Here is a 22665-nt window from a genome sequence, read left to right as displayed (position 1 = left end):
TTCCAGCCTGGCCTTGCACAACTTGGTTTGCAGATCTGGTGGAGATATATCCATTTGTCCAATATGGCCTCTTCCTCTGTGTCATGGCTTTCTGACTCAAGCTCCATTTTGTTTTATCAGGATATAAATCTGTAAACTTGATGGTTTGGAGATTGAACACAGTTTTATTGTTGAGAGGTTGTTCCAATTCTGTCATTTAAACTTTGGTTCAAGCCTGTAAACCTGTGACAAGGAAAATGTATCATAAGGTTTGCAAAGCTTTTATTTCCTGGAGTGTGGAACATTGGTTCAGTTGGTACTTATTTAGAATTCCTTGATTTATTCAATTTCTTCATGATTTTTTTGATAAGGGTTTATCTGCTAGTTTCTTAAAGGGTCAGATCTCTGCTCTTTCTGACTTGTTGACAAGAAGATTGCTAAATTTCCTTATATTCAGAATCTTATTCAGGCCTTAGTCAGGATTAAGCCTGTGACGAAACCAATGTCTCCTCCTTGTAGCCTAATTTAGATTTCTGCAGGTTTCTCCTTTTGAACCTATGCATAATGTGTCTGCTTTTTGTTGTAAGACACCCTATCTTGTTTTTAAGCAGGATAAGGCAGTTTTCAGAACTAAGTTTAACTTTTTGCCAAAAGTGGCTCTTTCTGATAATACAAATCGGGAAATTGGTGTTTCTTATTTTTGTCCAAAGGAATTTCAAGGAGAGGCTTCTCCATAATGTGGATGTGGTCAGAGCTTTGACATTCTATTTGCAGGCTACTAAGGATTTTAAACAATCATCTAGCTTGTTTGTTGATTTTTCTGATAGGGTCAGAAGGCTACTGCCAATTTATGAGATTCTTGGTAGAAGCTGTTGATTCAAGCTTACTTTTAGGCGGGTCAATCTCCTCCTAAACAGATTACTTCCCATTTTACCAGATCAGTTGCTTCTTCTTGGGCCTGTATGAATGAGGCCCGGTTTGATCAAATTTGCAAGTCAGCTACTTGGTCTTCCTTGCATACTTTTTCCAAAATTCTACCATCCTGCATGCTCCTCTCAGAAATAAGGATCTTCTATCCCTGCATAGTAGTCAGGTTTAAATTGGAATCGATCTAGCAATTTTAGAAAACTACTACCTCTTCCAAATCAGCATGAAGGTTCAGCCCCCTTTCCAGACTTTCTGATAGGGGGCAGGTTGTGCTTTTTTCAGGATGCTTGGTTTAATTTTTATCTAGATTAGGTTCTGAACATAGTCTCTCAGGGTTACCGGATAGGTTTTAGTACAAGGCCTCTCAGAGAGAATTTTATTTTTTCAAATGTTCCAAAGAATCCTGTATAGGCAAGGGCCTTTTCCCCAGTCTGTTTCAGATCTGGAATCTGTGGGAGTGATTGTTCCAGTTACAAGTTTTGAACAAGGGTTGGAGTTTTATTAAAACCTCTTCATTATTCCAAAAAGGAAGGGATTTCTAGGGTCACTTTTAGATTTTTGGCCTAATGTAAGCCGCATCGGATGTTATTCCATTTACTCAGTTTCACATGAGGCCTCTTCAGCTTTGTCTGCTTCGGCAATGATGCAGGGATCATACTTATTTTTTCTTTATTTCCTCTTTTTTTTTTTTCAAAAAGGATTTTCTAGATTCCTTAATAATCATTCCCTGTTTTGGTGGTTAAATCCTCAACTTATTATAACGGGAGTTTCCTTTATTCGTCCTGTTTGGTCTGTGATCTTGACAGATGCAATTCTTACAGGTTGGGGGGCAGTCTGGGGGTCCCAAAGAGCACAATGAGTTTGGTTTCCTCAGGAGGTGAGGTTACCTAAAAAGGTTTTTGAACAGCATTCTTTAGGGCTCTTCAATGTTAACCCTTTAAGGACACAGCTTTCAGTTTGCTCAATTGTTTTATGATGGAAAAATTCTGTCATATGTCCTTAAGAGGTTAAGAGATGATCCCATCTTTGTTTTGAGTCAGACAGTATCACACCAGTGGCTTATTTCAATCATCAGGGGAGAACTGGCAGTTCCTTACCCTTGAGAGAAGGTTCCTGGATTCTTTCCTGGTCTTAGGACAATTATTGATAGATCTCTGCAGTTCATTTTCCATGATTAAGAAAATGGGAGGCAGATTTTGGCGATTCTTGCTTCCCGGGGAGTGGCTACTTCATCTAGATGTTTTCAATCAGATTATGGATCTTTTGGGTTTCCCAGAGATAGATCTGATGGCCTCTTGATTAATCATCAAACTTACCAGTTTCTTTGGGAGGTCTAGGGATCCTCAGACAGAGTTTGTGGATGTTCTAGTAGCTCATTGGTCTTTTCAACTGGCATATATTTTTTCTCATCTGGTTCTTTTTCCAAGAGTGATTGCCAGGAACAGTCATGAAGGTACAACAGTCATTTTAATTTCTCTGGCTTGGTCTTGCAGGACTTGGTTTGCAGATTTAATTCAGATATCCAGTGGTCCACCATGGCCTCTTACTCTGCTTCAGGACTTTCTGTCTTAACATCCATTTTTCCATCAGGATCTCAAATATCTAAGCCTGATGGCAGGGAGTTTGAACACCAAGCTGTTAGACAGAGAGGTTATTCTAATTCTGTGGCCGAGGATTTGGTTCATACTTGTGAGTTTGTGATTAGAAGGATTTATCATAAGGTTTGGAAAGCCTTTATTTACAGGTGTGTGGATCATGGTTTTTCTTAAAATTCTTTTAGAATTCCTAGGTTTTTGCAGTTTCTTCAGGATGGTTTGGATAAGGGTTTATCCGCTAGTTCCTTGAATGGTAAGTTTTCTGCTTTTTCAGTTTTGTTCCATAAGATTGCTAATCTTCTTGATATTCAGTGCTTTGTTCAGGCCTTAGTCAGGATTTAGCCAGTGATTAAATCATTTTCTCCTCCTTGGAAACACATTAAGGAGAAACCAATTTTACAGCACACAACCCCTTTAATTATTTACTAGGGGCATTTTTTTTTTAAATTGATTAAACAATTATCCTCTATCATCTTTGTTTTGATTAGGTAGTATTATTTATTTTGTTATAACTTTTGTTTCCCCTTTTTAATGTTCGCATACGAATAATGTGCGAACTGGAGCCTCCACAGTATAGAGCTACGAACTATAAATACTATCAATGGTTTATTGTATGTGATTTTGCACATTTTTTTTTATCTTGCTCTTGATAAAGGCAGTTATAACTGCTGAAACGTGTAGAGCTTTTGTAAATGTTAATTGTTTCTAAAGCTGAAGTCCAGTTTGTTCCCGACATTCCATGGTGCATTTGCTGTTGTTTGCTGGATGGTGAACAGTTGTTTTTCTTTTATCCATTAATCTTGTGAGTACTCTCCATTTGGTATGATCCATTCTACCTAAGGTGTTGCGCTATTGTTGGTTCTCTTCTTTCAAACTCTCTTGGTCCAAAACCTAGCACACAGTCCTAGGGGGCATAAAAATCAGATAGTCCCAAGGGATATAAGAATCAGCTAGATAGTCGCAGGGGACATACAAATCATATAGCTGATAATTAGTAGCAAAAAAACAATATAAAAAACCTTGATAACTTTATTTTCAAATATACGGTTTAATTCCATAAAGAATATTACAGGGTAATGCTGTTCTGAATCAGAATTTTTTTTTTTTTTTTTTTTCCTCTCCCCCCCCACCCTCTCTTCCTCCCTCACCCCAGGTTCCTGGCTCTCCCCCGCCCTCCCTTGCCGCACCAGGTTTGTGATCAACTATCAAAGTTAATGGTTAATTGTTAAATGTTAGCGTGTTAAATGTGGATAGTTATTAAGGGCTCGGAGCATTTGGAAAGGTGTTATGTGGAACGAAGCACATAACCAAATATGGACACTGGAGATATAGACTTTGGCCCTTTCCATAAGCTTCGTTAGTTTCTAGTTTTGAATAAATAAAAAATTCCAACAGTGTGGTACCAGAGAGTAATGATGCTAGAGCATTTTTATGAGGCGCTGGAAACAGGTGCTGATCTTACTATATTACGTACATTGTATACTGTTGTATTTATATATCTGTATAAACATGTATTGCCGCATTATGCAATATTTATCAGCTCTATGTTACTCTACGTTATGACACCCTGCGTGGTGTACTTTTGATTTCTTCTCACTGTACCACTTGTTGACCAAAAAAAAAAGAAAAAAAAAAAAAAAAAAAAAAAAAAAGAATATTACAGATAATCCATCTTCACATTTTATTTCCCTTTAGACACAGATCCTTTTAATGCTAGTTTTCAATGAAACCCCAGGCTGGCACCTTACTCTGTCTGACATTTTGGAGGATCATCTTGCAAGATCTGCATGTTGTTTTCCATGAGCATATTTTTGATCAATGTTATAAGTTACTTTCCTGCCTTTTGCTTCTTGTAGGTTTTTGACTTGAAGGGGTCCTTGAGAAACCGTAATGTGAAGACTGACACAGGAAAGGAGAGTTGTGATGTTGTGCTGTTGGATGAAAACCTTCTGAAGATGGTGCGAGACAACCCTCTGTACATCAGATCTCACTGTAAATCTGTCCTGAGAGCTTCTATACACAGTGACTCCCACTTCCTCTCCAGCCATCTAATCATTGATTACTCTCTCTTGGTTGGCCGAGATGACACCTCAGATGAGCTTGTAGTTGGAATCATTGGTAAGCTCTTTTAAAGCCTGATCAGGTCACATTTTTTATATGTTATGCCAGTCTGTAAACTACTTACATGCAGTTAACTTATGCATATTACTGTTATTAAAGTCATTGTTATAATGACTAATGACTGTTATTGGGTTGTATGAATATTAAATGGTCTAATAGTAAAATAATGTAAGCAATATATATATTTTTTTTATTATTTGCCATTTTGCTTTCTCTTTAGCTGGAACATGAAAATCGTTCAGTATAGTTTGCTTGCTCTACATTTGCCCAATTTGTGTTGTTGAAAAATATGCAAACTATTCGCTACAAAATGTTAAATTGGTAAAAGAAATTATATGTGTATTTCTTTTTTAAGACACGATGAGTCCACGGATCATCTTAATTACTAATGGGATATTCACCTCCTGGTCAGCAGGAGGCGGCAAAGAGCACCACAGCAGAGCTGTTAAATAGCTCCTCCCTCCCCTCCCACTCCAGTCATTCTCTTTGCCTACATTAGTGATAGGAAGTGGTAAAGTGAGGTGTTAGAAAAGATTCTTCAATCAAGAGTTTATTATTTTTAAAGTAGTACATGATTGTGCTGCTTTGTCCTAGGGTATAGCCGTAGTCCATATCAGTCTCTTCAGTAGAGCTTTGGTGGCTTTAGAGCAATGGGAACTTGTGGGACATAATTCTCACTGCGCCTCCCATAGATTTCATGCTGCCCTGATTGTGAAGATCTGAGGGAAAATAAAGAACTCAGTCCTTCTTATTCCACAGGCCTATGTGAGGGTGAGGACCTCTCAAACAGGGTGAGATGCCTTGCTGTCGGGCATTAATCAGGTAAGTGCTTACTTTATTTTTTTCTGGAGCTGACACAGTTTTCATATCAGAAAGAGTGGGCACTATATTTACTTGAAGGAGAAAAGGGTTGATAAGAGGAAAATCAGACTCTTTATTCTCATATGGGAGAGTTATTTCTCCTTAGTATAGGAGAAATATTAGACAGCGCAGCAGGCACTTGGGCTGGGGATGCTGTGTGAATAAAACTTTTTAGAGGGTTCCACCAAACTCCCGGCGGTTTTTACACAGTATAATACTGACCGGGAGGTTGTTTACAGAGATGCCCACGAGAGGTGGGGCTTAGTGTAGCGGGTTTGTTAGCACTGCGCACCATTTCTCTGACACATACGGAGGTGACTCGGCTACAGGCCGACTAGAAACGCTTGGTTTTATAAGAACAAACGCTTCTAGGAGCGGTTTTCTTGCATCCTTTTCCTGCTACTCTACGGATCATCTCCTGTTATAATGGGACGTTTCTCCGGTGTTGTGGGAAGGTAGGCACCTCAGCAAACAGCTGAGGTGTATAAGTGTACTGTTTTTTTGGCCAAATTATTGTTTCTTTCATGTAATTAGCAAGAGTCCATGAGCTAGTGACGTATGGGATATACATTCCTACCAGGAGGGGCAAAGTTTCCCAAACCTTAAAATGCCTATAAATACACCCCTCACCACACCCACAATTCAGTTTTTACAAACTTTGCCTCCCGTGGAGGTGGTGAAGTAAGTTTGTGCTTAAGATTCTTCGTTGATATGCGCTTCGCAACAGGTTGAAGCCCAGTTTTCCTCTCGAAGTGCAGCGAATGTCAGAGAGACGTGAAGAGAGTATTGCCTATTTGAATACAATGGTCTACCTCTAGGGGATCTATTTCATAGGTTCTCTGTTATTGGTCGTAGAGATTTCTTCTCCTACCTCCCTTTTCAGATCGACGATATACTCTTATATTCCATTACCTCTACTGATTCTTGTTTTCGCTATATGTAGAGGAGTGTCCTGGGGTAAGTAAATCTTATTTCTTTGTGACACTCTGCGCTATGGTTGGGCACTTTATATGTAAAGTTCTAAATATATGTCTATAAACTTATATTTGCCTTGATTCAGGATAATCAGTATTCCTTTTTTTTTTTTTTTAATATACTTTTTATTTAGGTTCAGTTCAAGGCTTACAAGTATTAAACATCAAGACATATCAGGCAATATAGAAATAAATGGTTACATGTCTTCCATCTGAAGCATATCAGGATAGATATATATAACATTAATTTTTCTCTCTACATTCTTTGCAGAAAAAAAATACCTTTTTTTTTTTTCTCATAGAATAGATAACAATATTTTTTCATAGAATAGATAACAATATATAAAGGTTTTACAATATAAACAATATACAAAGCTTGTCTATGCAATATAAACATTTTGGACAATGGTAATTATTAATTAGCATAGAACACACTATTCAACAAACAATATTCCTTTATACTGTGATATGGAAGCCTCCTTAAAAAATACTAAGCCACTTGTGGACTTGAAAATATAGTGAACCAAAGTATGGAGGACTATATAACATAGGGCTGAATGTGGACTCTCAGCCAGAATATATATAATACTGTGCCACTGTGATACAAATAAGAAAGGAGAAACTATTAGACAATACAAATAACTTTCTCAACAAAGTAATGTGAATCAATTATTTAGTCTAAGCCTGTCAATCAAAGACTTAAATTAGGGAGAACATTAAATATAAACATGTGAGAATAAACTTATTGTGAAAGAGATAAGACTCTCTGCAGAAGAAACTATGGAAATCTATGTTGTGACCCAGAACAGGAGCACCAGGGCTGCAATAATCAGTACCCGCCTGCTAAGAATATTTTCCAATACATCTCACTAACTCCACTCTGGCAACCAGGAGACAAAAACTAACATCAGTCACCCCTTGTGTGTTTGCTACATAGCCTTGAACCTTGTCTTAAATAGGGACTATCTAATAAACACATTTACCTGAGATGTAATTGAAATTCTGTTTAATATTTAAACGCCCATTCGCTATTATATTTACCCTTTCTAGCCAGTCTATAGTTGAATGTAGGATACCTCACTGTCTCGGCCGCCCACAGCGAGGCCCCAGGGTGTCACAACATTAGGGAAAGAGCTAAGAGTTAAGATGCAGTAGACCAGAAAACACGGGCAAAGGACATAATCCCCCCAAACCTCAGTTATTGCAGAATGAGCATAACAAAAAAAAAAAATATATATAAACAAGTAAGACCTGAATGGGAGGGCATTGTATATTTTAGATAAAGAGTATACTTGAGTGATATCATAAACTGCGGCGAGTACTCTAGTTAGAAATAGAAAGTTTGACAAGTTATGTCTAAGGATGGGTCATCTAAATAAAACTTATGTGAACATAGTATAGAGAGACACACTTAACCATCGTAGATTGAAAGAATAAAAGGCATACCAAACTAGACAAAAAACAAAAATAATCCAATAGAGTTCATACAGGATATTTTATGGGATCTAGCCAATTCCAGAACGATTTGGGTTCTGCCAGAGACATATCAATTGCAATTGATTCAAGGGGTATCTAATGTCAATATTGTTCCCGGATATTTGATAACACAAGTAGCTCAGGAGACTCATAAGATTGAAAAACAGTTGTTTGTTGTATAAGTCTCCACCATTGTCCAGACGAGCTAATGCAAGTAGGGTGTGCGGTGCTCGTAGCAGATTTCTATTGCGCAGCATATAGTCCATTGGCCTCTGAAAAAGGCCCATCCTCCCTCTTTGAAGTTTGCGCCGGGACGATATCAACATTTTGCTTATCACTCTTCTGTCCCCTTTTATATTCTCTGGTACTTTGCGATTTTTCACCTTGGGGACATGTGGCCGGTCAAAGCTCTTCTTCCATCCCAATGCCCCTATAGCAGTGCCCCTTGTAATTGCTTTAGGACTCCGCTTGGCACAGTGTAGCAAGCGCGCTTTCTCAAAGGCTGTCAGAGCTGGAGCTGTCTGAGGAAACGGAATGTTGTGTTCTGGCGTAGACACCAGCTCTAAGTTTGCACTCTTCCTCTCGACATGTGTGCCAGCACAGGAGACAAGTCGATTGCCTGTCAGTACAAGCCGGGCCATGACTGTGCTCAGCTGCTTCTCCAGGCTGCCGAAGTGCTCCGCTATCAGCGAATGAAGCTTGGCCTCCCATGCGTCTACCGACTTCATGATAGAAACGCTGCTTCCAGGGTTCAATTGGACAGGCATTGTTCAGGTCAAACAGAGTTGAGATTAGAGATACTTTAAACAAAGGTGGCACAGCATTAGCAGCTTCCTCAGAGCTGCTCTACCCGGATAACCGGGGGGGGGGGGGAGTTAGAATTCGGTGAATTCAGGCCGCCACCTCGAAATCCAACGGTCCAGTCTAGGGCTCTAACTTAAGCGTAGAAGGTTAATAGCTATATCTTTTGATTCTATGTCCGTTCAAAAACACATATCCGACCTTCAAAAGAGACAATTCTTAAATTAGCAATGGATAATTGGCGGATTGTCCATCTGAATGTAGAGCTGCTAGTTTATCCGACCAGTCATGGCCGCCGCCCGGACACGCCCCAGTATTCCTTTTTTAAATACAGACTGTCAGTTTCATTATTGGGATAATGCATTTAATTATTTTTTCTTACCTTGAAAATTTTCATTTGACCATTTTTTCCTGCATGCTGTTAGGCTTGCGGGGGCAGAAAATGTTTCTTTTTATTACGTCATTTTTGGCGCAAACTTTTTTTGGCGCTAAAAATTTTGTCATTTCCGGTGACTTAATTTACGCCGGAAGTTGTATTCTGTTACGCATGCGTATTCAGACATTTTTTTGCGCCAAAAAAATGTGGGCGTCTTTTTTACTCACATTATTTAAACATTTCTTTTTCTTTGCTTCTGGTTCTAGAAGCTTATTTTTTTGCATTCTTTCCCATTCCTGAAACTGTAATTTAAGGAATTTGATAATTTTGCTTTATATGTTGTTTTTTCTATTACATATTGCAAGATGTCTCATCCTGACCCTGGATCAAAATCCACTAATGGACAGACGCTGACTGATGCTGTTTCTACCAAAGTTAAGTGCATATGTTGTAAACTTGTGGTAACTGTTCCTCCAGCTGTAGTTTGTGAAAGCTGCCATGATAAACTTTCCAATGCAGATTCTGTTTCCATTAGTAATAATCCTTTACCTATTGTTCCTTCAACATCTATTGTTCAGGATGTTCCTGTTAATGTAAAAGAATTTGTTTCTAATTTCATTAGGAAGGCTCTGTCTGTTATTCCTCCTTCCAGTAAACGTAAAAGGTCTTTCAAAACTTCTCAAATTTCAGATGAATTTTTAGGTGACCGCCATCATTCTGACTTATCTGTTTCTGATGAGGTTTTTTCTGGTTCAGAAGATTCTACCACAGATATTGATACTGATAAATCTTCATATTTATTCAAGATGGAGTTTATTCGTTCATTGCTTAAAGAAGTTTTGATTGCTTTAGATATGGAGGAGTCAAGTCCTCTTGATACTAAAACTGCTAAACGTTTAAATTCGGTTTATAAACCTCATGTGTTAATTCCGGAAGTTTTTCCAGTTCCTGACGCTATCTCAGATGTGATTGCTAGAGAATGGGATAGTCTGGGTACTTCATTTACTCCTTCTCCAAGGTTTAAGAAATTGTACCCTGTGCCATCTGATAGACTGGAATTTTGGGATAAAATCCCTAAAGTCGATGGGGCTATCTCTACTCTATCCAAACGTACTGCTATTCCTACGGCAGATAGCACTTCGTTTAAAGATCCTTTAGATAGGAAAATTGAATCTTTTTTGAGAAAAGCTTATTTATGTTCAGGTAATCTACTCAGACCTGCTATCTCTTTGGCTGATGTTGCTGCAGCTTCAACTTTTTGGTTGGAGACTTTAGCGCAACAAGTGACAGATCATAATACCTATAGCATTGTTAAACTTCTTCAACACGCTAATAACTTTGTCTGTGATGCCATTTTTTATATCATTAGAGTTGATGCCCGTTATATGTCTTTAGCTATTTTAGCTAGACGAGCTTTATGGCTTAAATCCTGGAATGTAGATATGACTTCTAAATCAACTTTGCTTTCTCTCTCTTTCCAAGGTAATAAGTTGCTTGGTTCTCAGTTGGAATCTATAATTTCAACTGTTACTGGAGGGAAGGGTGTTTTTTTGCCTCAGGGGGAAAAATCTAAAGGTAATTACAGGGCTGCTAATCGTTTTCGTTCCTTTCGTCAGAAGGAGCAGAAGCCCGATCCTTCCCCTAAAGGAACAGTTTCCGGTTGGAAACCTAATCCAGTCTGGAGTAAATCCAAGCCTTCCAGAAAGTCAAAACCAGCCCCTAAATCCGCATGAAGGTGCGGCCCTCATTCCAGCGCAGCTGGTAGGGGGCAGGTTACGATTTTTCAAAGATGTTTGGATCAATTCGGTTCACAATCTCTGGATTCAGAACCTTGTTTCGCAAGGGTACAGAATAGGTTTCAAAGTAAGACCGCCTGTGAGAAGATTCTTTCTCTCACGTATTCCAGTCAATCCTGTGAAGGCTCAGGCGTTTCTGAAATGTGTTTCAGACCTAGAGTTAGCTGGGGTAATTATACCAGTTCCAGTTCTGGAACAGGGTCTGGGGTTTTATTCAAATCTATTCATCGTACCAAAGAAAGAGAATTCTTTCAGACCGGTTCTGGATCTAAAAATATTGAATCGTTATGTAAGGATACCAACATTCAAAATGGTAACTATAAGGTCTATTCTGCCTTTTGTTCAGCAAGGGCATTATATGTCTACAATAGATTTACAGGATGCATACCTGCATATTCCGATTCATCCAGATCACTATCAGTTTCTGAGATTCTCTTTTCTAGACAAGCATTACCAGTTTATTGCTCTTCCATTTGGTCTAGCAACAGCGCCAAGGATCTTTTCGAAGGTTCTCTGTGCCTTTCTCTCTGTAATCAGAGAACAGGGTATTGCAGTATTTCCTTATTTGGACGATATCTTGGTACTTGCTCAGTCTTCACATTCTGCAGAATCTCATACGAATCAACTTGTATTGTTTCTTCAAGAACATGGTTGGAGGATCAATTTGCCAAATAGTTCCTTGATTCCTCAGACAAGGGTAACCTTTTTAGGTTTCCAAATAGATTCAGTGCCCATGACTTTGTCTCTGACAGAAAAGAGACGTCTGAAATTGGTTTCAGCCTGTCGAAACCTTCAGTCTCAATTGTTCCCTTCGGTAGCATTATGCATGGAGATTTTAGGTCTCATGACTGCTGCATCGGACGCGTTCCCTTTTGCTCGTTTTCACACGAGACCACTCCAGCTTTGTATGCTGAAATAGTGGTGCAGGGATTATACAAGGATATCACAAATAATATCCTTAAATCCCAATGTTCGATCATCTCTAACTTGGTGGATGGATCACCATCGTTTAGTTCAAGGGGCCTCTTTCGTTCGTCCAACCTGGACTGTGATCTCAACAGATGCTAGTCTATCAGGTTGGGGAGCTGTTTGGGGATCTCTGACAGCGCAAGGGGTTTGGAAATCTCAGGAGGCGAGATTACCAATCAACATTTTGGAACTCCGTGCGATTTTCAGAGCTCTTCAGTTTTGGCCTCTTCTGAAGAGAGAATTGTTTATTTGTTTTCAAACAGACAATGTCACGACCGTGGCATATGTCAATCATCAAGGGGGGGACTCACAGTCCTCAAGCTATGAAAGAAGTATCTGTGATACTTGTATGGGCGGAATCCAGCTCCTGTCTAATTTCTGCGGTTCACATCCCAGGTGTAGACAATTGGGAAGCGGATTATCTCAGTCGCCAGACGTTACATCCGGGCGAATGATCTCTTCATCCAGAGGTTTTTCTTCAGATTGTTCAAATCTGGGGACTTCCAGAAATAGATCTGATGGCCTCTCATCTGAACAAGAAACTTCCCAGGTATCTGTCCAGATCCCGGGATCCTCAGGCGCAAGCAGTGGATGCGTCGTCAATTCCCTGGAATTATCATCCTGCTTATATCTTTCCACCTCTAGTTCTTCTTCCGAAAGTAATCTCCAAAATCCTAATGGAGCGTTCGTTTGTACTGCTGGTGGCTCCAGCATGGCCACACAGGTTTTGGTATGCGGATCTCGTTTGGATGGCCAGTTGCCAACCTTGGACACTTCCGTTAAGGTCAGACCTTCTATCTCAAGGCCCTTTTTTCCATCAGGATCTCAAATCATTAAATTTGAAGGTGTCAGGTTAGGAAATGTCCAGAAGAAGACCCAAATGCTAGGGCGAACTTAAACAACACCCTTGCACTCTGAGTTTAATCCAGGACGTGACCCCACGACAACCTCCAAAAAACAAAGTACTCACGATATGGAGCAGGGTTAGCCTGTGCCAAAGTAATTCATGATATCAGCCAGATAGACTTCTGAATAAGGAACTGGTTTCAGGAAATGTCTTCCACAGTATCAGGAGAGCAGGGATAGTCCACTTATACTCAGACAGAAGAAGGGTAAAACAGGAAACGGTTAATAACGCAGGAGTAGGTCATTTGTTATCAGGCAGTCTGAAGGTTAACACTGTGTAGACAGTCTTTGCAGAGTATGCAACAGGTAATCAGGCAGTTTGAGGGTTAACACTGAGTAGACAGTCTTTGCAGAGTATGCAACAGGTAATCAGGCAGTTTGAGAGTTAACACTGAGTAGACAGTCTTTGCAGAGTATGCAACAGGTAATCAGGCAGTTTGAGAGTTAACACTGTGTAGACAGTCTTTGCAGAGTATGCAACAGGTAATAAGGCAGTTTGAGGGTAAACACTGTGTAGTCAGAACTTGCAGAATTAACAACATGTAATCAGGTAGTTTGAAGGTTAACACTGTGTTGTCAGAACTTGCAGAGATAGCAACAGGTAAGCTGGTAGTTTGAAGGTTAACACAGATTAATCAGTACTTGTTGAGATTGGCAACAGGATATCAAGCAGTTTGAAGGTTTACACTGAATAATTGTATTTGCAGAGTTTGGAAACAGGTAAACATGCAGATTGAAGGTTTCACAGAAATAACAGTATTTGAATAGTTTGGCAGTACACAGAGTAGTCTGAATATGCAGGTTTTGCAGCAGGTAAACAGGAAGTTTGAAAGTTTCACAAAACAAACAGTACTTGCATTGTTTGGAGACAGGTAATCAGGAGGTTGAAGGTTAATCCAGCATAGTAAATCCTTGAAGAGATTGGCAACAGAAAAGCAGCAGTTAGAGAGATTCCTCAGCGAAATCCTATCAGAAGCCACAAAGTTAACAAACAAACTGGCACTGGAGAAACAGGAAGCCAAGAATAAAAAGCCTGGTTTTGACATCATCAGGAAGGGGTGGCTCAGACACCTGTCAATCAAGCACACAGAGAGGACTGCAGAGCTTCCCAGCAGCTGAGCGTGACAGTGCCCCCTCCTCAAGGACCCCTCCGGGGGACCCGACCGGGCCTGGCAGGGTATTTCTTGTGAAAAGACTTGACAAGAGCTGGAGCATGAACATGAGAGGCCGGTTCCCAAGATCGTTCAGAGATAGGATAACCCTTCCAATGGACCAGGTAGTACAGCCGATTGCCCCGTAGCTTGGAATCGAAAATCTGGCTGACTTCAAACTCAGAAGTTCCCTCTACGGAAAGTGGAGGAGGTGGTTTACTTTTGATAGAGTACCGATTGTAGATGACTGGCTTGAGTAGGGAGACATGAAACACTGGATGGATCTTGAGAGTCTTGGGTAAGGCCAGGCGGTATGCAGAAGAACAAACTCTGGAAACAATTTGAAAAGGTCCAATGTACTTAGGACCCAACTTGGTACAAGGTTGTTTTAGACGTATGAATCTGGTGGATAAAAATACTCTGTCTCCAGTACGAAGTAAAGGAGCCTTGTACCTTCTGCAATCAGCATATTTCTTATGTCTTAAGGAAGAAGAGAGTTGATTTTGACGAATGAGTTGCCAGTGATTACTGAGATTTTTCACTATACGATCTGCTCCAGGGACTTCAGTAGAACTGGTAATCATAGGAAAGGTTCTAGGTTCAAATCCATAAGCTGCCTTAAAGGGAGAGGTCTGTAATGAGGCGTTATAACATGAGTTGTGAGCTAATTCCGCCAAAGGCAATAACTGAGACCAGTTGGAGTGGTGATGGTCTACATAATGTCTTAGAAAAGATTCCAAGGCTTGATTTACACGCTCAGTCTGTCCGTTGGATTGAGGATGGTGTGCAGTAGAAAGTGATATGTTGATTCCGAAGTGTTTACAAAAAGACCTCCAAAATTTGGAAACAAATTGGACTCCACGATCTGAGACTATGTCAGTGGGAAAACCATGTAAACGAGATATATGTAGAACAAAGAGTTCAGAAAGTCTTTGAGCTGAAGGCAAGCCTGGAAGAGGTATGAAGTGAGCAGACGTGGAGAACCGATCCACCACTACCCAAATGGTCGTATTTCCAGCGGAAACAGGAAGATCTGTAACAAAGTCCATGGATAAGTGAGACCAAGGGTAATGAGGAATAGGAAGAGGGTGTAATAGACCAAACGGTCGATGAGAAGATTGTTTGTTCGAAGCACAAGAATTTCAAGCAGCAATATAATCCTTAACATCCCTCCTCATAGTGGACCACCAAACATGCTGCTTCAGTTTCCACAATGTATTGGTTATTCCCGGATGACCTGCTGAAATGTTGTCATGAGCCCAACGTAGAAGCTTAAGACGTAATCCTTTGGGTACATACAGTATACCAGAAGGTAGTTTGCAAGAAGATGGTACCCGGACTTGAGCAGCATGTAAAGCCTGTACTGGAAAAGAGGATACTTGAGCCAAAACTTTGACTGGACGTAGTATAGGTTCAGAATCCAATGGAGAAGGTTCAGAAGATTGGAACTGCCTAGATAAAGCATCTGCCTTGGAATTTTTTGAACCAGGAACATAGGAAAGTACAAAATTAAACCTGGAGAAGAACAAGGCCCACCGAGCCTGACGAGGATTGAGACGTGTAGCTGTTTGGAGGTATAAAAGATTCTTGTGATCTGTCAGAATGAAAAAAGGTTGACTGGTATTCTCTAACCAATGCCTCCATTCATCCAAAGCTAATTTTATAGCCAAAAGCTCCTTATTGCCCACATCATACTTTAACTCGGCAGGATTGAATTTTTTCGAAAAGAACGCCACAGGATGTATCTTGCTGGTAGTCGGATCACGTTGGGAGAGAACAGCTCCAGCTGCTATAGAGGAAGCGTCAACCTCCAAAATAAACTGGAAATCAGGAATTGGATGACTGAGAAGAGGTGAAGAAGAAAATGCTGATTTTAGCGTTTCAAAAGCCTGTACTGCCGAAGAGGACCAGTTCTTACAATTTTGCCCTTTCTTAGTAAGAGAAGTGAGTGGAGACGTGATGTCAGCAAAGTTCTTTATAAACTTTCTATAGTAATTGGCAAAGCCAAGAAACCTCTGCAGGGATTTGAGAGTAGTTGGTCTGGGCCAGTCCTTGATAGCCGACAGTTTAGCAGGATCCATCTCAAAACCTGATTCAGAAATGATATACCCCAAAAAGGGGATGGAACTCTGATGAAAAGAGCATTTCTCCAATTTGCGAACAGGGAATTGTCTCGTAACCTCTGAAGAACCAGTCTTACATGATGTACATGTTCCTGTAATGTTTTCGAATAGATTAGAATGTCATCGAGGTAAATGATAACAAATTGATTTAGATAATCTCTGAAGATTTCGTTGACAAAGTGCTGAAATACTGCTGGTGCATTGCACAATCCAAATGGCATTACTAGATACTCATAGTGACCAAATCTAGTGTTAAATGCCGTCTTCCATTCGTCTCCTTTACGGATTCTGACCAGATTGTAGGCCCCACAGAGATCTAACTTTGAAAAAATAGAAGCACCTTGAAGACGATCGAATAACTCAGAAATGAGCGGCAGAGGATAGCTGTTTTTGACAGTAATCTGATTCAAGGCTCGATAATCAATACAGGGACGAAGACCTCCATCTTTTTTCCCAATGAAGAAAAAACCTGCACCCACAGGTGAAGAGGAAGGACGAATTAATCCTCTGGCTAAGTTGTCCTTTATGTATTCCTCAAGAGAGACATTTTCTTGACGAGAGAGGGTATAGGTCCTTCCCTTAGGTAGAGGAGCCCCTGAATACAATTCGATAGGACAGTCAAATATCCGGTGTGGAGGCAACGTCTCAGCTTCTTTTTTAGAAAACACATCACAAAAGGCATGATAGTAATTGGGCAATGATTCAGGAACTTCCACCATAGCTACGACAGGACAGGATGGTTTAGAGGGATTTTGCAGGCAATGTTTGAAACAGGTAGTTCCCCAGGAAATAAGTTCTCCTTTAGACCATGAGAAAACTGGATCATGAAGCTGCAACCAAGGTAACCCCAGAATCAATGGTATGTGGGGAGAAGAAATTACATCAAAACGAATAATTTCAGAATGAAGTATGCCCACAGTCAAAAGAAGAGGAATGGTAGAATGTTGTATGATACCAGTACCTAGAGGCTGTCCACTGACAGTAGTTACCTTAATTAACTGTTTCTTGGCTTGAAGAGGAATCCTGAGAGAGTCAGCAAAGTTTGAATCAATGAATACTCCAGCAGCTCCAGAATCGATGAGAGCTTGAGCTCGAAACTTGGTGTTTCCAAAAGAGATAGTTACAGGAACAAATAGTTTAGAATTGAGGGAAGACATGGGATTCTGACTTAACTCTGTCCCTCTATCAAAAGTTAAGCCTTGGCTTTTACTGGCCGGATAGGACAGTCCTTCAGTCCTTTGGTACCACAATACAGACATAACCCAAGAGTATGCCTTCTATGGCGTTCAGCTTCTGACAATTTAATAGCTCCTACTTCCATGGGTTCCACAGACTCAGGAGATTGGGAATTATTATTAGAAAGACTTGAGGTTCGAATAGGAGGACGAAAAGAAGATTTAACAAAGGATCTCCGATTCCTATCTCTCTCCTGAAGACGTTCAGAATGCCAGGCGTCAAGAGTAATACATAAATTGATAAGACCCTCCAATGAATCGGGGAGTTCCCGAAATACAAGTTCATCCTTAAGGCGTTCGCAAAGTCCCTTTGCGAAAGGCTGCCCGTAAGGCTCCATGGTTCCAATCAGTTTCTGCGGCTAAAAGCCTGAATTCAATAGCATATTGAGCAACCGAAAGGGATCCCTGTCTCAGATCCAACAATCCTGCCTCAGCAGCTGCAGACCTCCCAGGCTTGTCAAAAACAGAAGAAAAAATGGACACAAATAATTCCACATCCTGTAGTAACGGATCATTCTTCTCTAAAAGAGGGGACACCCAGGCTAGAGCCTTACCCTTCAAGAGAGAAATAATAAAGGTGATTTTGGAAGTAGAATTGGAAAAAACTTGAGGATTGTTTCTGAAGTGTAAACGACACTGATTAAGGAATCCACGGCATTCTTCAGGATTACCTTCATATTTATCTGGAAGTGGGATTCGTGGTATATTCTGTCCAACAGTTTGAGGTGGATTAAAGACAGCATTGGTGCTAGTAGCAGTGGCAGCAGGAGTCACCGTCGCTTGAGAAGGAGCGGAGAGGTTATGTAGCAGAGCAGTAATCTGGTCAAGCTTGGAATCCAAAGATTGCAAATGAGCAGAATGATTTCCTAGAAGTTGCCCTTGTAGAGCCACAGCCCTGGATAACTCGTCAGGGTCCATATTATGGCCAGTTTGTACTGTCAGGTTAGGAAATGTCCAAAAGAAGACCCAAATGCTAGGGCGAACTTAAACAACACCCTTGCACTCTGAGTTTAATCCAGGACGTGACCCCACGACAACCTCCAAAAAACAAAGTACTCACGATATGGAGCAGGGTTAGCCTGTGCCAAAGTAATTCATGATATCAGCCAGATAGACTTCTGAATAAGGAACTGGTTTCAGGAAATGTCTTCCACAGTATCAGGAGAGCAGGGATAGTCCACTTATACTCAGACAGAAGAAGGGTAAAACAGGAAACAGTTAATAATGCAGGAGTAGGTCATTTGATATCAGGCAGTCTGAAGGTTAACACTGTGTAGACAGTCTTTGCAGAGTATGCAACAGGTAATCGGGCAGTTTGAGGGTTAACACTGAGTAGACAGTCTTTGCAGAGTATGCAACAGGTAATCAGGCAGTTTGAGAGTTAACACTGTGTAGACAGTCTTTGCAGAGTATCAAACAGGTAATAAGGCAGTTTGAGGGTAAACACTGTGTAGTCAGAACTTGCAGAATTAACAACATGTAATCAGGTAGTTTGAAGGTTAACACTGTGTTGTCAGAACTTGCAGAGATAGCAACAGGTAAGCTGGTAGTTTGAAGGTTAACACAGATTAATCAGTACTTGTTGAGATTGGCAACAGGATATCAAGCAGTTTGAAGGTTTACACTGAATAATTGTATTTGCAGAGTTTGGAAACAGGTAAACATGCAGATTGAAGGTTTCACAGAAATAACAGTATTTGAATAGTTTGGCAGTACACAGAGTAGTCTGAATATGCAGGTTTTGCAGCAGGTAAACAGGAAGTTTGAAAGTTTCACAAAACAAACAGTACTTGCATTGTTTGGAGACAGGTAATCAGGAGGTTGAAGGTTAATCCAGCATAGTAAATCCTTGAAGAGATTGGCAACAGAAAAGCAGCAGTTAGAGAGATTCCTCAGTGAAATCCTATCAGAAGCCACAAAGTTAACAAACAAACTGGCACTGGAGAAACAGGAAGCCAAGAATAAAAAGCCTGGTTGTGACATCATCAGGAAGGGGTGGCTCAGACACCTGTCAATCAAGCACACAGAGAGGACTGCAGAGCTACCCAGCAGCTGAGCGTGACAGTAGGTATGGAGATTGAACGCTTAATTCTTAGTCATAGAGGTTTCTCTGACTCAGTGATTAATACTATGTTACAGGCTCAAAAATCTGTCTCTAGGAAGATTTATTATCGAGTTTGGAAGGCTTACATCTCTTGGTGTTCTTCTCATAAATTCTCCTGGCATTCTTTCAGGATTCCTAGAATTTTACAATTTCTTCAGGATGGTTTGGATAAAGGTTTGTCTGCAAGTTCTTTGAAAGGACAAATATCTGCTCTTTCTGTTCTTTTTCACAAAAAGATTGCTAATCTTCCTGATATTCATTGTTGTGTACAGGCTTTGGTCCGTATCAAACCTGTTATTAAGCCAATCTCTCCTCCTTGGAGTCATAATTTGGTTTTGACAGCCTTACAGGCTTCTCCGTTTGAGCCTATGCATTCTCTGGACATTAAATTACTTTCTTGGAAAGTACTGTTCCTTTTGGCCATCTCTTCTGCTAGAAGAGTTTCTGAGCTATCTGCTCTTTCTTGTGAATCTCCTTTTCTGATTTTTCATCAGGATAAGGCGGTGTTGCGGACTTCATTTCAATTTTTACCTAAGGTTGTGAATTCTAACAACATTAGTAGAGAAATTGTTGTTCCTTCATTATGTCCTAATCCTAAGAATTCTAAGGAAAGATCGTTACATTCTTTGGATGTAGTTAGAGCTTTGAAATATTATGTTGAAGCTACTAAAGATTTTAGAAAGACTTCTAGTCTATTTGTTGTTTTTTCTGGTCCTAGGAAAGGTCAGAAGGCTTCTGCCATTTCTTTGGCGTCTTGGTTAAAGTCTTTGATTCATCATGCTTATGTGGAGTCACGTAAGTCAGTTTCTACTTCCTGGGCTTTTAGGAATGAAGCTTCTGTTGATCAGATTTGCAAAGCAGCGACTTGGTCTTCTTTGCATACTTTTACTAAATTCTACCATTTTTATGTGTTTTCTTCTTCTGAAGCAGTTTTTGGTAGAAAAGTACTTCAGGCAGCTGTTTCTGTTTGATTTGTCTGCTTATATTTTCAGTTTTTTTTTTTCATTTTAAAGATTAAAACTTTTGATTTGGGTTGTGGATTATTTTTCAGCGGAATTGTCTGTCTTTATTTTATCCCTCCCTCTCTAGTGACTCTTGCGTGGAAGTTCCACATCTTGGGTATCTGCTATCCCATACGTCACTAGCTCATGGACTCTTGCTAATTACATGAAAGAAAACATAATTTATGTAAGAACTTACCTGATAAATTCATTTCTTTCATATTAGCAAGAGTCCATGAGACCCACCCTTTTTTGTGGTGGTTATGATTTTTTGGTATAAAGCACAATTATTCCAATTCCTTATTTTTGATGCTTTCGCTCCTTTTTTATCACCCCACTTCTTGGCTATTCGTTAAACTGAATTGTGGGTGTGGTGAGGGGTGTATTTATAGGCATTTTAAGGTTTGGGAAACTTTGCCCCTCCTGGTAGGAATGTATATCCCATACGTCACTAGCTCATGGACTCTTGCTAATATGAAAGAAATGAATTTATCAGGTAAGTTCTTACATAAATTATGTTTTTTTATGCATCCTGCAGTTTAAATGGAAAAAGTTAGTTTAATTCTTAAAGGGACAGTAAAAATTTTTTGCAAAGTTTAATTTTATTACAATATTTACTTTTTAGTTGCTACTCCTGGTCATTAAGATTAATAATGAGCCATGAGGCATTGTAAATGTCACCTGCACTTTGGTTTGATGCCAATGTGGAACCACCAATCCGTTTTTTGTCCCTCTTGTATGAAAGTACTATAAGTTACAGGGATAACATTTTTCCTGAGCCATCACTCTCTAAGGAGGATGAGGGTCAGGAATCTAATCATAATGTTCATTTTATGCCACAGTTTTCTCCTCAAGCGACCCAAATTTTGCCGCCCTCACATGCAGTGTCCTGCGTTTCCTCAGTAGCTCTAGTTGGGGTTACTTTAAAAGACATCGCTTCTCTCATGTCTGCTACAATTTCAGATGCATTGTCTGCCTTTCCAGTATTGCAGGGAAAGCGTAAGAGGAAAATCAGACATTCAGTAGGTGAGGTTTCTGACGCAATTGTTGCTATGTCAGATACCCCCTCCCAGAATTCTGAGGAGGGGGATTCTGTAGTAGCATCTGAAGGAGAAATTTCAGATTCGGACAGTGTAATTCCTCTTCCTGATACTGAAGTTGTATTTTTCAGGTTTAAGCTAGAACATCTCCGTTTACTACTTAGGGAGTTTTTTTGCTACCTTGGGTGACAGTGGCTCCAGATGTTTCCCATAGCCGACTCTGTTAAGGAGGCTTGGCAAACAGTCCCCAAAGTGGAAGGAGCCATTTCCACCTTAGCCAACAGAACTACTATTCCCAAAGAGGATAGTTGGGCTTTCAAGGACAAGAAACTAGAAGGATTTCTCAAAACAATGTATATACATCAGGGCTTAAAATGGCAGCCAGCTGTGTGTATTGCTACCGTCACTAACGCGGCTGCATATTGATTCAATAAATTATTTGACGCTATCAGAGTAGAGACGTCTCTGGATGAAATCCAGGATAGGATAAAAGCTCTTAAATTGGCTAATTCCTTTTATTTGGAGGCTTCCCTTCAAGTTATTAAACTGGGAGCAAAGATTTCAGGTTTCACTATTTTAGCTCACAGAGCCTTATGGTTAAAACCTTGGTCTGCGGATGTGTCCTCTAAGTCTAAGCTTTTAGCAATTCCTTACAAGGGAAAGACCTTGTTTGGACCTGACTTGACTGAAATTATCTCTGATATCAAGGGAGGTAAAGGTCATCTTCCTCAGGAAAAGAGAAACAATCAAAAAGGACAACAAAGTAATTTTCGTTCCTTTCAAAACTTCAAGGGAAATTCTTCCTCCTCTGCCTTTAAACAGGACCAACCTAGACCCTTATGGAGACCCAATCAGTCTTGGAATAATAAACAATCCAAGAAGCCTGCTACTGAGTCAAAGACAGCATGAAGGGTCTGCCCCCGATCCGGGACCGGATCTTGTAGGGTGCAGATTTTCCTTCTTCGTTCAGGCTTGGGTTTGAGATGTTCAGGATCCCTGGGCAGTAGAAACAGTGACCCAGGGATATAATCTAAAGTTTAAAAGTTTTCCTTCCAGAGGCAGGTTCCTGCTTTCAAGATTATCTGCAGACCAGACAAAAAGAGAGGCGTTCTTACATTAAAAATGTGTAGGAGACCTCTCCGATCTGGGAGTGATTGTTCCTGTTCTGATACAGGAACAGGGTCTGGGATTTGATTCCAATCTGTTCATGGTTCCCAAAAAGGAGGGAAC

At 40.2% G+C, this 22665-nt stretch overlaps 1 protein-coding gene across 1 annotated transcript in view; it reads left to right on the top strand.

The window, feature by feature from the left end:
• PIKFYVE (phosphoinositide kinase, FYVE-type zinc finger containing) overlaps positions 1 to 22665 on the top strand; it is a 563129-nt gene that overhangs the window by 449249 nt on the left and 91215 nt on the right. The window contains exon 38 of the mRNA XM_053713067.1: positions 4358 to 4619. Within this exon, the coding sequence (XP_053569042.1) occupies positions 4358 to 4619 (262 nt within the window). The remainder of the gene's footprint in view (positions 1 to 4357; positions 4620 to 22665) is intronic.

Source organism: Bombina bombina, chromosome 1, assembly GCF_027579735.1.
Source record: "Bombina bombina isolate aBomBom1 chromosome 1, aBomBom1.pri, whole genome shotgun sequence".
NCBI lineage: Eukaryota > Metazoa > Chordata > Amphibia > Anura > Bombinatoridae > Bombina > Bombina bombina.
This window is presented reverse-complemented; position numbering and strand designations above follow the sequence as displayed.